Source organism: Oncorhynchus tshawytscha, linkage group LG10 (assembly GCF_018296145.1).
Source record: "Oncorhynchus tshawytscha isolate Ot180627B linkage group LG10, Otsh_v2.0, whole genome shotgun sequence".
Taxonomy (NCBI): domain Eukaryota; kingdom Metazoa; phylum Chordata; class Actinopteri; order Salmoniformes; family Salmonidae; genus Oncorhynchus; species Oncorhynchus tshawytscha.
The window spans coordinates 48,159,002-48,175,694 of record NC_056438.1 but is presented as its reverse complement, the minus strand read 5'-3'; the positions used below and the strand labels follow the sequence as shown (position 1 = coordinate 48,175,694).

Genomic DNA, 16,693 nt, shown 5'->3' with positions numbered 1-16,693 from the left:
GTATTGATTGGGAAGCTAGCTGTAAATCCAATAAAATGTACAGCCACAGGAAGGGAGTTACATTTGGAAAGTTATTTATTTAACAATATTATACTACAGGATCATTTGTTCCAGAAACATAATTCAAAGTGAATGTAATTATTCATTAACATTGTGGGAATAAATTCTCCCATATATATATATATATTCAGCAACACTTCAGATGTAAAATGTAATGTAATAAACATGAACTCATGGGACAAGGCTGTATCGAGATATTGAAATGCATTACACACTCAGGACAGTTTAGGTACACCCATCTAGTACCGAGTCAGAACCCCCTTTGCATCCAGAACGCCTGAATTCTACAAGGTGTCAAACGTTCCACAGGGATTTTGGTCCATGCGGACATGAAGGCATCAGAGTTAATGTAGATTGGATGGCGGTACATTAATGCTGCGAACAGACCGTGCCATCTCATCCCAAAGATGCTCTATTGAGTTTGGTCAGGAACAATGTTCAGATACCAATTGAGCAACAACTGCCACAGCGTATCAAGGGACCTAACACATGGCAGGAAAAACATTTCCCACACCAGCCTGTACCGATGACACTAGGCAGGATGGGTCCATGGACTCTGCTACTTATGCCAAATCCTGTCTGCCATTAGCATGACACAACAGGAACCGGGATTCTTCAGACCAGGCAATATTTTTGTCCACTCGTCAATTGTCCAGTGTTGGTGATCACGTGCTCAATGAAGAGTTGTTTATAGCTGAAAGGAGCGGTGGTCTGCTGCAATAGCCCAGCCGTGACAAGGATAGCAGAGTTTTGCGTTCCGAGATTCCGTTCTTCACACCACTGTTGTACTGCGCCATTGTTTGTGGCCCACCTGTTAGCTTGCACAATTCTTGCAATTCTTAGACCTTACATCAACGAGCTGTTTCCGCCTACAGGACTGCCACTGACTGGATGTTTGTTTGTCGCCCCCATCGCAGCAAACCCTAGACACGTGTGTGTACAGCCATTTCTGAGATACTGGTACCAGTGCGCCGGGCACTGACAATCATATCACGCTCAAAGTCGCTTAGGTCACTCGTTTCGCCTATTCGGATGTTCAGTCGAACAGTAACTGAATGCCTCGATGCCACAGGAGGTTGGTGGGACCTTAATTGGGGAGGACAGGTTCGTGGTAATGGCTGGAGGCATTAGTGGAACGGTATCAAATACGTCAAACATTGCTTCCATGCGTTTGATACCATTCCAGTCGCTCGGTTCAGGCCATTATTACGAGCCGTCCTCCCCTCAGCAGCCTCCTGTGCTCGATGCCTGTCTGCTTGCTTTACAGTATATACACTAAGCCACGTGACTGTCTGAAGGAGCAATCTATTTTTGTGAACAGGACGGTATACCTAATAAACTGGCTGCTGAGTGTACAACTGCATTTCCTGAGAAGTTGGAATAAAGAACATTCGTGCAAAATCAGTAGTGCAGAAATACTTGATGTGCGTGTGAAATGGATAATCTATCCAGTATTTTTTTTTAATATATATCCTATCATTCCATTTATAGCTTTAGATCTGGTTCAGTGCTTTGATCTGCCTGTGGCCTGGATCTGAATAAGAATCAGGATCCTCCATCTTTCTCCACCAGACAGTGAGTTGTCATGTACCATGGAATGGCCCTTCTCACAGATTCATCACAATCCACTGATGGTGTGAATGAAGCTGATCAGGAACCCACTATTCCCAATAACAAAGGCAAGAAGGGCAACAATTTTGAACCATGCATCCTGTGGGGGGAAGAAAAAAACATTATTAAATTGTCAAAAGTGCACAATATTGTAGACAAATACAAACTGGCATTTTGCACCAATCTGTCATGACAGCATTAATATTAAATGAGTAGCTAAAAAACCAGCAGTTGATTTGGTTCTGGGTGCCAAGATTACTTGGACCAGCAGTTGCTTGTAAATCCCATACATTTACTCCTGAACAATCCAATAGCTTCTACAGGGTCTAATCAGACAAGGCTGACTTCATAAAAACATGTCCAAGAAAAGGTGCTCATCTTAAAACTACATCTGGCTTCGAAGTTGAATTCTTACTGGACTTCACACTTCAAATGACTTAAAAGCTTCAGAGAAACCCTTAAATCTGTGCTTATGGCCTTACCCAAGTGCTGTCCTCTGAGTCGTCAGCAAGAATCCGTTGCTGATCAGTGTCACTCGCTTTGGAAACAAAGTCACAAAATCCTAAAAACAGGAAAAAAATATTTACCTGTAAGGAATATAGCATATGGGCTATTCACACATACTTTCCGACTGCAATGTATTCAGACTCCTTGACTTTCCACATGTTATATTACAACCTTATAAAATAGTTCTCCCCCTCAAATCTACACACAACCCCATAATGGACAAAGGAAAAACACATTCATACATTCCAAATGTATACAGTATAAAAAACTGAAACATAATTACAGTACATATGTTCTGACCCTTTACTCAGTACTTTGAAGCACCTTTGGCAGCGATTACAGCCTCAAGTCTCCTTGGGTATGTCATGCTTTCTTCTGGAAAATGTGAAGTCCAAGATGGACAAAGGGGGTGTTGTTGGGGCTGTGTTTCTGGACCTAAGGCAGGCTTTTGATACTGTTAACCAAGAGATTCTCATCACAAAACTTGTCCAACTTCCGAAAGCCTAGAATCTTGTTAATCCAACTGCGGTCAGATTTAAAAGGATTTACTGCGAAAGAATACGATGCAATTATCTGAGAACAAAGCCCCATAAAAAGAACTATTTCAACCAGCACAGGTGTAACAAAATCACAAATACAATGAAATAAATCAGTTACCTTTAACAATCTTCCTGTTTACAATCAGAATGCTCATTGTTACACAATGAATGGTATTTTGTTTGATAAAATCCATTTATATTCCCTAACACGAAACATTTTGTGAACCGCTTGTGTCGTGAATTCGGTCTCAATCCATTTGACGACACATTCGATGTAAATACACACTAAAAGTGACTATCCAGTCATGTTTGGTTTCATTGCAATCAACTGGTTTGTAACAACCAAACATGGGTCATTTCTCAGGAAGTATTGACTGAAAGAAACCGATTTGAAGACAAGTAATGACATCATTGTGCACCAATGATATGACCGCTGTTTCGTTGATTGACTGTATTTTAACCAAGTGACCACTGATAGTCTTGAAATCTAGCTGGGTCGATAGCCAATGAGCTGAGGTAAACAGCAATATGTAATGTTTGTTGGAAGACCAACCCATGTAGTAAACTCCAGCGTAAAGAGGGTCATTCGCCATTGAAGATTCATACCAGAAGGAGCCACGCATGTTACGCACAGCATTATTTTGGTAAAGCGCATCTTCAGCTGTTTACACAGTATGGCGACTAAGACAGGGAAAGCTAAATCTAAATACAGATGTACACAATTTTAGAAGAAATTGATCGGGAAAGTGAGACAGATTGTTGGAGGACGATTCATTTAGCGATTCCCAAATGGAGGAATATTTTTTGAACCGAGAGGACATCGTTTTGGACTGGTAAGTTCTCATGCTAATGCCGTTGTTTGACATGAATAAAAAATATGTGATTGAATTTTAGTAGCAATATAAAAATGTAATGAAATGTTTAAAGTACACTTTAGCGGGACACCTGTCGACAACATCCGGTGAAATTGGAGGGAGCGCAAATCAAATAAATAATCGTAATATTAAACATACAAGTGTCTTATATCATTTAAAAGCTGAACTTCTTGTTAATCTAACTGATTTACAAAAGGCTTTACAGAGAAAGCATACCATGCAATAGTCTGAGGACGGCGCCCCACATCAACATATTTCTCAACCAGCACAGGCTTCAAAATCACAAATAGCAATTAAATATATCACCTACTTTTGAAAATCTTCCTGTTTGCAATCCCAAGAGTCTCAGCTACATCATGGTCGTTTTGTTAGATAGAATCCTTTATCCCAAAAAGTCCATTTAGCTGGGACCATCGATTTCAGTAATCCACTGGTTCAACATGCAGTCCAAAAAGCTACTGCTAAAATTTATCCAAACATTTAATCTATTTAAATCCTCAGGTACTCTAAAATGTAAATAAACTAATATTTCATACAAAAAGTAATATGTTCAATAGGAAAGTAAAATGAGTAGTTGGCCAAAAGACGGATATTGTTCGTGCTCTTTTTACTAAAACTCAATTCTTGCTCATTTTAAGAAACAAGCCTGAAACCTTGAACAGGCTGTTGACATCTAGTGGAAGCCATAGGAATTGCAAACTGGGAGCTGGAATTACATAGGAATAATAGCTTTCCATAAGAGCCTGGGGCCTCAAATTCTGGTTGTTTTTTCACCTGCCATATCAGACATTTTAAGTTGTAGAAACATAAGTGTTTCCTATATGAATATCCTGGCTTCTGGACCTGAGTAACAGGAAGTTTACTTTAAGCACATCAGTCAGGCTGAAATTCAGGATACTAGACCCTATCCCCTTTGCAAATGCCAAGCAGGTTGTCATGTGCCTTTTACTGGAGGAGTGGGTTCTGTCTGGCACTTTACCATAAAGGCTTGATTGGTGGAGTGCTGCAGAGATGGTTGTCCTTCTGGAAGGTTCTCCCATCTCCACAGAGGAAATCTGAAGCTCTGTCAGAGTGACGGTTGGGTTCTTGGTCACCTCCCTGACCAAGGCCCTTCTCCCCTGATTGCTCAGTTTGGCTGGGCTGCCAGCTCTAGGAAGAGTCTTTGTGGTTCCAAACTTCTTCCATTTAAGAAGGAGGCCACTGTGTTCTTGGGGACCTTCAATGCTGCAGAAATTGTTTCTTACCCTTCCCCTGATCTGTGCCTTGACACAATCCTCTTGGAGCTCTACGGACAATTCCTTCAACCTCATGGCTTGGTTTTTGCTCTGACATACATTGTCAACTGTGGGACCTTTATATAGACAGGTGTGCCTTTCCAAATCATGTCCAATCAATTGAATATACCACAGTTGGACTCCAATCAAGTTGTAGAAACATCAAGGATGATCAATGGAAACAGGATGCACCGGAGCGCAATTTCAAGTCTCATAGCAAAGGGTCTCAAGACTTCCATTTTTTTATATAAATTTGCAAACATTTTTTTTAAATCAATTTTTGCTTTGTCATTATGGGGTATGGCGTGTAGATTGAGGGGTAAAAAAAAAATGGAATCCATTTTAGAATAAGGCTGTAACATAACAAAATATGGAAAAAGTCAAGGGGACTGAATACTTTCCGAATGCATTGTATAACCTGTTATGAAGGTTGAAATAAATGTGAGGATGTGCATCGTCTTGACTAGATATACACACTAATCATGTGTGAATAACTGCTCATTTCAAGAATTCAAAAAGTTGGCATATAGCAAGAAAGGAAGTAATGCATTTGCACATCAAAGTTGGATGAAAGATTCAACTTGTCACCTATAAAAAGAAAACTTCTCACTGATGTCACAACTAATGGAGATCAACAGATTCCTTACGTGTTTTAATGTAGCCTTTTTTATGGAGCCCAAGAAGCACCCTCAAGAGAACGACCCATGCCAGGAACCCAGCCAGAACCACCAGGCGCCAGGAGTGAGGCAGGAGCACAGATTGCTGGCCCATCCCCAAAAACATGGCCGCCACTGCATCACAACAGGAAGAGTGTATCACATGATAAAGGATAAGGGTTTTCCCTGACCATGTGACCGGACCAGGAAAAACTCAGGGCCCAATGCTGCATTCACATGCTCGTCGGCAGTGGGAAACCTCCCAATAAGGAAGTTGTAAGTCCGATATGATTGTGTTCAAGTGCTTTAGAAGTCGGAACAATTAGCTAACATTGCTAATACAGTAAGCTAGTGTGACAATACTGTCAAACTATCTTAATTATCCACATGGATAAGCTTGTGAAACTGATTGGTCATGTTTTGGTTGAAAAGGTGAGATGTCAGTGGTGAAATGAAACTCAGCCACTCAGGTAAAAACTAATCTTGACATGACTTGGAGGGTTCAAGTAAAACGTTATATTTCTGTTGACTCCGACAGCCCGTGAACGCACCACTAGTTATAGATAGGACCCTGAGCTTTTGCTGGTAAAGTCACATGGTCAGGAAAAATTCCTGGCCCAAAACAGGATTTACTCAATGGGAAGTGATCCTCAGCTAACTACTCAGTAACATTCAAAAATACTAAATTAGGACTTTGTATGTGTTAGGTTATTTAGCGTGACTATCAAATATGTACTAAAAGAACAGAAGAATTTCCAGAAGGTTGACTAACCAGCCATAATCTCAGCAACAGTGCCAGCTCCCCAATGCAGCCAATTAAACACCCACCTCCTGCAAAGAAAGAACATCTCAGTGGTAGGAATACAGGCTAATAATAGAATGACTCGTTCTCTATCCATTCCATGGCTGTGATATAATAAGGGCACCAGAGTCAATATCCAATCCAGCCATTACTTGGATGGGTAATGGTAGCACTTAAATTTGTTTTTAACCTATGCCATGATCAAAATCATTTGTTAATGTACATATTTTCATTCAATATCACCAAATGTGTGTATTATAAACCGTTTAGCATGAGGTCTACGTAATAATGTTTACGAGCAGTTGAGCAAAGCATTTCCAGCATTAGAATCTTCCATTGCGGTATGGAGTACAGTTGGTAGTCAATTGGGCTTTACCTGGAGGAGTCAGGGGGAGGTCTGAGAGTGGCCATGATAGGCTGAAGGAGAGCCAGGGCTAGTACAGTACATCCCAGGTAGGGATGGGCCCCAGCATGCTGGAGACAGACCAGAAAGACAAAACGCTCTGTATTAAAACACTAAAGCCCTCAATGCAAGCAAACAACTTTTTTACCCAGACTACCTAAATTGACCTAACTCTAATACACACCCACTGGACTCTACCCACACCCCAGTCATATGTCCTTACACACATGCCACACACACTTTCCCTGCTACTACTGTCTCTGGCCTGTTGCCTAGTCATTTTACTCCTATCTGTACATGGCTACCTCAGTTCTCATACACTTTCACATCGACTCAGTACTGGTACTCCCTGTATAGAGCCATGTTATTTATTTTTTACTCGTTAGTCACTGTTCATTCCTTGTGTCTAGGGGTTGCTCATTTTGGGGAATATTCAGAGGTGGAAACATATGCAAATTAATACCATTTAAAATGTAGATGTTCTTTGCATTGGATACATCTACCATATCATATGGAGACAGAAACAAACCTTTTGCAGTCGTCTACTTATGATAAGGTAAATGATTAAATCCTTCCAATAGAAATAACAATTTAGTTAGGAATTGAACTTTAATTAAATGAATGGACTCTTCACATGAGATGATTTCACTGAACAGAAGAAAGGGATTGAGACTCCTCTCCTCCAGGAGACTGTCAAACATGATAACACCACCCCAACGGGTGTTGCTGTGCAGCTTCAGTGTGGTGCTCTTATTCTTCTCACTTTGCGTGGTGAGGTAGATTGCTGCTGTAACGTGATGACCCTTCACATACCTAACCATTTCCTTGGCTCTTGTAGAGTGTATCCATTGTTTTCAGTGCCATGGTGTCATTGAGGAGCAGATTCAACACATGAGCACATGTTGTCCCTTGTGTCTGTGCTCTTGTAGAATACTGGCTGGAGATGGAGTTAATTATTCCTTGCTCACGAACATTCGACCACCCATCAGAGATGATTGCAATACAGTCTGCTTTCTTAATGATTTGCTTTCCTTCACTTGAACTCTGCATCCAACAAATGAGTAGATAAAGCATGTCTGGTTGGAGGGGTGTATGCTGGGCAAAGAACATTCAGAAATCTCTTCCAATACACATTGCCTGTGAGCAGCAGAGGTGAAGCAGTTGCATTCACAGCTCGAGCAAGACATTCATCAGCATCTCTGACTACGTTCCTCCATCGAGTCAAAAAAACAAATAGATTTGGTTGAATCGGTCCGTGAGTTACATTAGTCAGGCACTCAAAATATCCTCCTCATCCGACAACAAGATGCAATGCCCTCTGCTGGCTAAACAAGGTTAAGGCAGTGTATAACATCGCAGGTGTGAGGCAGAAGAGGGATTTTGTGTGTGCTAATGCTTACCTTACTCCAACCTCCTCTGTAGATGAAGGGAAGAGTGAAGGCCACACAGGTAAGCAGCACTGTTAATATCATCAACCCTCGATGCACCTGGACAAACACAGGACACGTTGATGCTTATCACCTTTAAGCAGTGACATATGTACAGACAACCTTCAGTTTCTTTCACATACCTGGAACCAAATTCTCTGACCAAACAGTGTTCTCTCTGGCCAATCAGGCTTGAAGTAGCTGGCTAGGAAAGTACCCGTGCTTCCAGCCAACATCCAGGCAATTAACATCAGAACGCCTGATATTACAAAAGAGATAACAGGTATTACAGATGGGAATCAGACCAACACTTTTAGAGGAGCCATAAGCATTCATAAATCAAGTTGTGAAATGCTGCATGGATCAAATTGTGGACACGTCTGACATGACATATTGACTTGGTATTGCGCATAGAGCTGAATGTCGGGTTTTATGTAGTTACAGAATTCTACATCATTTTCACTCTCCAGTCCACTCACTGTGAAATTTCATGAGAAGTGGTGATCGAGAGCCATTGAGAATCTCTGCTGGGCCGTTGATGACCGACTGCTGTGAGGATATGAGGGGTTGGCGGTCATGCCTGTGCACCTCGCCTCAAAACAATGGTTTGAGAGAGAGACAAGTTAGCAGCAAGTCATTTACAGTAGCTGTAGGCTTCTCATATTAGGTAATGTGTCACCATGAGTGACATACAGAGGTCAGTGAAGGTGACATCCCACTGGGAACACTAAGGTTGAATCAATGTTGTTTCCATGTCATTTCAATGAAATTAGGTTAAACCAACGTGGAAAAGATGTTGAATTGACATCTGTGCTCAAGTGGGATATAACAGGGGAGACTCCATCTATAGAAATATTGCCTACAATTAAAAGGCTGCTATTGTGACAGCATAATTTGAAGTCATTTCAGAGCCAGTGTTGAACTAGTTGCCTCTCGACCCTCATAACCTTATCTATATTGTCACTTATCATTTCTATCATAAACAGGTCATTAAGGTGAAAAGTATTTTATTTTGCTTCACAATGCACCTAAAATGATTTAGATACACAGAATTGATTTGAAATTTACTGTCATGGTAGTCAGTTGCGGAAGCGTGGGTGTCATTAAAAATGTGAAATAAATATTTGTGATGAGACTTTGCCGAGGGCAATAACACCAGCCAACCTCATAAACCACAAAATCCTTGACCCGAGTCGACAGAAAACACTGACATGACATTTTTGTGAGCTAGGCGATAACTAGAGTAAAGTCAGGGAGCTTAGATCCTAAAGAACCGGATCTGAAGTTGCATTTATATTTTATGATGTAGTGTAAAAGATATGTAGATGTATGCAAAAGACAATCTGCTAATGGATGTAATAAAGGAAACAATTTGCAATACAGCCCTTCCTTGTACAGTAAGAGAGCTATTAAAATGTGGGGAAGACCTTTCCAGTACCCCAACACACTACAATAAAAACTATCACTTTCAAAATTTAAAGTTTTTTTTTTTTACTGAAGTACTTTGTGTCAGCATCCAGCAGTGATCAGCTGGTGGTTGCATAGTAAAGGTGTCACTAGCTCGAATTCTAATTGAGCTGGCACCAGTTGTGAAAATGGGCTGTGCTAGCCCAGGTTTCCAAACCAGCTCGAATTTGGCCCCAATTTTAAGTGCCAATGGAAACAGGGCTTAAGAGGTTTACAATAAAACTCACAGGTCCAATCTATACCTGTATGCTCAAATCTGATCAATATGATTTTTGCATTCTGCCCTTTGTTGTTGGTACACACATTGGACAGGTACAAAACCATACCATGATTGTATATCATATTGCAACTCACCGTTTTCAGCTTCACCGTATGCCATGAACAGGTAGTACTGTGCGTCCAGACTAAACCGGGTCGGGTCCTGTGGGACAAGAACTTGTCGACGAAACTGACACTGAATGACTCCATCCGCCAATCTCCAGGCCACATCTGTAAGAACATTCTACAGGAAAAGGAAATAATGTCTATAGCTATCTGCCAGTCCTTAACTTTGAGTCCCATGCAGGAAAATCTTGACTAGAATAGCTTGCTGAACTTGTGCTTGTTGCATTTCTTATGCTAATAAACTACTCAGAGGGACGCAACATCTTGTTTGCTGAATGTTAACAGCAGCCAATAGAAGTCACCGGTAGTTTGAAAGAAGAGCGAACGCACGATGGCGGTAAGCTATAGCAGTCATCTACTCAAACCCATAACCATTCAATCTTCGTGAAGAGAACGCCTTCTGCATCAAACTCGTCCTATATCATTCGAGGATGTCATTAGAATATTGAAGAGAAGGACAAAAAAGGTATGTCACTTAACTATTGACAGCAAGAAAGGAATGAAGCAACAATAGAGAAAGAGGGTAGGATAATATCAGGGGAATGTTTATGAAAAGTATATATGCATCAGCCTACTAAACATACAAATAGGCACCATTATGTTTCATATACGTATTGGACAATCATTGTCTTTTTTGGGCTTGGTCTCATGAAATGTTTTTAATGTAGGGCTCAATGTATGGCTCAGGTAGCGTCAGGCTTGAAAGTTCAAGCAAAGCGCTAATCAAATCCAGACATAGGCCTATTTATAATGCTTTTGAATGGCGCTTCCAGTTTTGGCGGGAAATACCGTGTTACCTGGGACAAAAGGGATTTATTCTCTGGATGGAAGATTTGTAAAATATTGAACCCTAACAGGTAGGTCTATAGAAGATACATAATTCAAGTCATATACTGTGGGGTTTCACCTCAGAGGCCTCCTGTGGGTAGGACCTTCCTTTGACATAAGCTGCGCTCACATCCACCAAGCTGTCATCCCTCACACATAGGTACATGTCATCATCCCCCTATCAACAGAATAAGGAAGGAAAAGCATACCGTTACAGCCAAATGCTACAGTACCTTATCTAGCAAGTTATCAACCAATGCTAACTTACCATCCATGTGTCATGGGAGAGGGCAAAGGCAATGTAGCCATCTGAGGGCCCACTGAGCTCAAACACCACAGTCTGACCCTTGGGGGCGAACGACAGGAAGAAGCACGATGGATCTTTTTCCGGGTCACATCCCACTGGGTCCAACAGGCAGGACTTCTGTTGGCCACAGCCCACTGAGCTGAACTGAGACAGCAGGAGGATTCAAGAAAGGAGACAGTGAGAGAAACCGACGGAGCATGAATTTTTTTTTTTTTTTTTGGGGGGGGTCTATACCAAAACATACAGTAATGTACACTGTTTATATTCCATTACGCAGTGCTTTCAGAACCCTTCCTCCACATTTTGTTATGTTACAGCCTTATTATAAAATGGATTAAATAAACATTTCTCAATCTACCCCATTTAAATTATAATTCAGACCCTTGGCTATGAGACTTGAAATAGATTTCAGGTGCATCCTGTTTCCATTGATCATCCTTGAGACTTTTTGGCCGATACCTGATATTTCCATTGCCGCCCCAGCGACCTTTAAGCATTCTATAGTTAACTACAAAGCTGTACAGTGCAATATGAATGTCAGTACACAGAATAGGCTGACTGGGGAGGTGATATCACAGTCATGCGATAAGACCTACAACACTAATATTTGCGTAAACTCTTCAGTTGTGTTCTGTGGGTGTCACAGTAGACTGATACACCATTTCATTGCTTCACATTCCAACCTTGTCTAAATATGTCATGATTCCACTAACTGTATCCCGCATCACTTTCAAATAGGTACTTTTATTTTGAAGCAAACTGCAAATTCCACTATTGTGCCTAATCCTTATTGTGGCTAGCTTCACAACAGATAACCCAGTCTGGTCGAGTCTCACTAGCCAGATGAAGCTAGCTTGCTGCTTTAATGTTAACTTTGGGCAACAGGGTTAAGTAGCTGGCTAGCTATTTATTTTCATGAACTGAAGTTGTTCCGCCTATTGAAATTGAACAAGTAGCTACCTAGCTAATACTTACAAGGATTCCTAAATCATTGCTAAGAACAGTGAAAATGACTGCAGTTTCTACTGGTCATTGTTTTCAGGCTGGTTGTATTGGTGCTAGCTAGGTACTAATAATGCTTTCCAACCAACACTATTGTATACACAATTTGTGGCCGGTGTTTGCAGACTCCTGGACAGCTTTGACAGTGCTACTGATCGCAGTGGTGGTACTTGGCTTGCACGTGCAAATTCCGAACACACATTTTATAATAGAAAGGTGTTATTTGAAGTGTCAAATTAACGGCTTATTTAATGCGTCAGTGTTATTTGACGTGTATGTTTTTTTGACACGAAAAGACCAAACAGGGTTCCATAGTATTTCGTGAAGCTAATAGCAGTGACGCAATTACCGTGTCACTCCGGTAGGCAACGTTAGTGTGTACCGGTGTGCGACTAGTTACAAAAGAGAACGGTTGATTGTGAAGGGCAATGAATTCCATTATCTTGGTGTTAATAGAGTTCGCATTTGATTTGTCTCGCTGAAAATAGTCTTAGTCTTCCAAATGACTGCTCAACTTGACTGCTTGATCCACACAGCAGACACTGGCTTAGGTTAGGAATGCTGTGTTGCACATGTAGGGCAACATTGTACGTGGTGTCAGCTTTGACATAATTCCACATCGGCATAAACTAGATATTGGGTCGATACCGATGTTTGCATTTTTGGCTAATATCGTCCGATTCCGATATGTTCCATGATATATCGTGCATCCCTAGTTTCTATTGGAGTCCAACTGTGGACAATGTAATTGATTGGACGTGATTTGGAAAGGCACACACACACCTGTCTATATAATGTCCCACATATTGACAGTGCAAACCAAGCCATGAAATCTAAGGAATTAGCCATAGAGCTCCAAGACAGGATTTTGTCAAGGCACAGATCTGAAGGGTACCAAAACATTTGACAGCCCGCTTGGAGTTTGCCAAATGGCACCTAAAGGACTAAGACCATAAGAAACAAGATTCTGGTCTGATGAGAAGCCAAGATTGAACTTTTTGGCCTGAATGCCAAGCTTCACATCTGGAGGAAACCTTGCACCACCCCTACGGTGAAGCATGGTGGTGGCAGCATCATGGTATGGGAATGTCTCAGTGTCAGGGACTGGGAGACTAGTCAGGATAAGGGAAAAAAAAAAATCAAGGGACCAAAGCAGAGAAATCCTTGATGAAAACCTGCTCCAGAGCACTCAGAACCCCAGACTGGGGAAAGGGTCGCCTTCCAACAGGACAATGACCCTAAGCACACAACAAAGACAACGCAGGAGTGGCTTCGGGGACAGGTCTCAGAATGTCCTTGAGTGGCTCAGCCAGAGCCTGGACTTGCGCCTGATCTAAAATCTCTGGAGGGACCTGAAAATAGCCGTAAAGTGATGCTCCCCATCCAACCTGACAGAGCTGGTGGGAGAAACTCCCCAAATACAGATGTGCCAAGCTTGTAGAGTCATACCCAAGAAGACTTGAGGCTGTAATCACTGGTGCTTTAACAAGGACCTGGGTAAAGCATCTGAACACTTATGTAAAATTCAGTTGTTTTAAAAAAATACATTTTCTAAAATGTCTAAACCTATATCTGCTTTGTCATTATGGGGTACTGTATGTACAGTGATGAGGGGAAAAAAAACAATTTAATCAATTTTAGAATAAGGCTGTAACGTAACAAAATGTAGATAGTCTCAAGGGGTCTGAATACATTCCGGATGCACTGTATGACTTACTGGTCTGGGCAACACAGAGGGAGTTGACGTCTTTATGGTAGTGGAAGGTGTGGTGGGTTTAGGTGGGATGGGAGTTACCCCACTCTGAGACACAACAGGACCGGGGATTTTCACCCAGAAAGTCTTGTAATGAGCCACTACGGTCACACTTAATTCAGAAACACAAATGCATTGTTAACTGTACACTCAGTATATAATGTTTTTGCTGTAGATTGTAAATGACCATAGCATGTCATGGAAATGCAAGTGTGAGACAGGGAATGCAGATGGACTCTAAACACTCACAGAAATTTGACAGCGGCGGGTGAGTTTTGGGGAGCTTTCCAGATTACCACGATTTGTGTCTGTCTGGCATCACTTGTGTGACTGACAGCTGAATCCTAAATAGCAACAAAATTTAAGTAACTAATAAATTGCAAGAAATGTAGAGTATTGAGGCCATGTGTAACCTGAGGTCATTGTAAAGGACTCATTCCGAGTCAAATGAAAATAAATGCATTTGCATGAAGGTAAGTAGGCCTACCGGAGTGTGGCCACATTGCAACAGTTGTGTGGTTTTAGGATTGGTCAGGATGAAGGAGCCGACAGCGTCAGAGTCCGGATTGGATGCATTCCGAGCCTCGAGCAGGAATCCCTCGAAGTATGTTGTTCCAGATATGGTAACTAGGGACATTACATGACAGTGTGCTTCTGTTGGACCCAGAACAATTCTTTCAATGCCAACTGAATAAAACGCTGATAAAGGGGCGGATGTCTAGTCCTCTGGATTATTCACATCCTCTCTTTTGATCCTAGCATGTTTCTGTTCAGATTATTGTGCACAGGAGCTCTAGAAAAAAACAGACTGTGAAATGTATTGACAAACCTCTACTTCTGTTTGGAAACACCCTGATTACATTGGAGTTAACAATTTAAGCTGTCGATTCCCATCGCCTGAGAATTTCTGAATATATTCCTCTTGTATTAACAAACTGTTATCATTACCTTGGATGCAATCTCCAGAACTGAATTCAGTGACATTGACAGCCAGAGTGTAGGGAGCGTGGGTGGTATTGGGGGCATGGCCGTGTTTTGGCATCATACTCCCACAGGCTTCAGTCACTTTTCCATTGGAGAAGGCAGCAACTGATGTCAAACAAAGAGTCTGAACTAACAACTGGATGGTCCATAGCCTCCCACCCATCTAAAAAAGACCAAATAAAACCCTCTAATAAACACCCTTGAAGGCAAGCACATGTTCAATGGCTATATCAATAACCATTATTACCACCTACAAATGTCCACTTGCAGATACACGGCATGACCAAAAGTATGTGGACACCTGCTCGTCAAACACCTTATCCAAAAATCATGGGGGTTAATATGGAGTTGGTCCCCCCTTGGCTGCTATAACAGCCTCCATTCTTCTGTGAAGGCTTGCCACTAGATTTTTAGAACATTGCTGTGGGGACTAGCCCAGGCCTAGCCCGAAACATGAAAAACAGCCCCAGACCATTATTACTCCTCCACCAAACCTTACAGTTGGCATTATGCATTGGGGTAGGGACCATTCCTGTCAGCAATGGGTGTGGCTGAAATAGCCGAATCCACTAATTTGAAGGGGTGTCCGTATACTTTTGCATATATAGTGTATTTCTCAGTTAGGCTCTTGAATGTGCCACATGCTAAGACAGTGAAAGTTAACAGATGTAGCATTGAGCAAACCAATGAAAAATACTATTCTAGCAGTAAGCAATCCAAATAAAGCATGTGGTCATTTCAAACCAATGGAAAATAGTACGGGAACTAACAAACTAGGACAAAAGACAGTTTAAAGGACATATCTCAGACCATGTACTCACCTCCAGCATACTTTACTGCTTGCGAAAAGGATAGTATGTGTTTTATTGCCTGAGCAAGGCTTTTTAAAGCTCATGCCCTGGGCGGTTCTTCCTCCAATGTGGGCTTGCCTTGTATGGGAAGAGGCATGGCTTACATAGTGTGAGTACCGGTCTCTTTAACTAACATTCCACTTGCCACTCCTTGTTATTGCCAAAGAGAAGGGCTTTTCTGCAATCTCAATGTTCAAGTTATGCGCTGGATTTAGAGCAGAGTTGCTCATTGGTTGTTGGTAATTGTGACGACCCTCCCACTCTGTCTGCTGAATTATTTCTCTTTGCTCTTGTTTTCCTTAATAGGATGTCGGTGGGTGGAGCCGGGAGGGTCGTCAGTGAAATGGGATACACCTGGGCCCGGGTGTGTCCCAGGATAAATACACCTCTTCCCCATTCATTGAGGATAACAGCTTCACCACAGCAGATGAATCGGCTACAGATAGTCCAAAACATGACAATAAAAATGGCTTACAGACTACTAAAATACATCAGCAATCACTACGTTAACAGCATATCTGGGCTGACATCAATCAACAATAGAGAGTCAATCATTGGCCAGAAGTTCATCAACAGAGCCACTCACAACCCATCAGTGAAGGGAGCCGTGGGACAGACCAAATGGACCACAGATACACATGTCCATAATGCTGAAACTGACCTAGAAGAGAGGAAAGGGGAGAAAGGAGAAAAAATATATATATAAAAAAATTCAGGAAAAATAATAATTTAAAAAAAGGAATTTTTATTTTATTTTTTAAAATATAATCAATTGTGTGTATATGAAAGTGTGTAGATATATGTGAATGCACTCCTTAGCGCCCCCACCCCTCTCCCCCTGCACAGTTGTGAGCTATAATTTTAATGACGTTTTTTAAATGTTTTATTATTATTATTTTAAAATAAAAAATAATTAAAAAAAAAAAGTAAACACCACAAACTCATGTCGGGAAAAGAAAAAGG

The 16,693-nt window shown here is 41.4% G+C and overlaps 1 protein-coding gene across 2 annotated transcripts; it reads right to left on the bottom strand.

Moving 5' to 3' along the window:
• Positions 1 to 57: 57 nt before the first annotated feature.
• On the bottom strand, positions 58 to 15,870 carry frrs1a (ferric-chelate reductase 1a). Of its 2 annotated transcripts, XM_024435398.2 has the most exons (16): positions 15,701 to 15,868; positions 14,844 to 15,042; positions 14,383 to 14,522; positions 14,145 to 14,239; positions 13,860 to 14,007; positions 11,102 to 11,284; positions 10,913 to 11,011; positions 9,976 to 10,123; positions 8,634 to 8,747; positions 8,298 to 8,413; positions 8,128 to 8,214; positions 6,701 to 6,798; positions 6,295 to 6,353; positions 5,514 to 5,657; positions 2,154 to 2,233; positions 58 to 1,771 (listed from the first exon to the last, which is right to left on the bottom strand). In XM_024435398.2, exons 1-16 carry the CDS (start codon positions 15,707 to 15,709, stop codon positions 1,679 to 1,681), a joined length of 1,812 nt encoding a protein of 603 aa, XP_024291166.1. In that variant the 5' UTR covers positions 15,710 to 15,868; the 3' UTR covers positions 58 to 1,678. The 2 variants fall into 2 exon arrangements, with proteins under 2 accessions (XP_024291166.1, XP_024291167.1); XM_024435399.2 differs by lacking the exons at positions 13,860 to 14,007; positions 14,145 to 14,239 and having other exon boundaries at positions 15,701 to 15,870.
• Between the last annotated feature and the right edge of the window lie 823 nt (positions 15,871 to 16,693).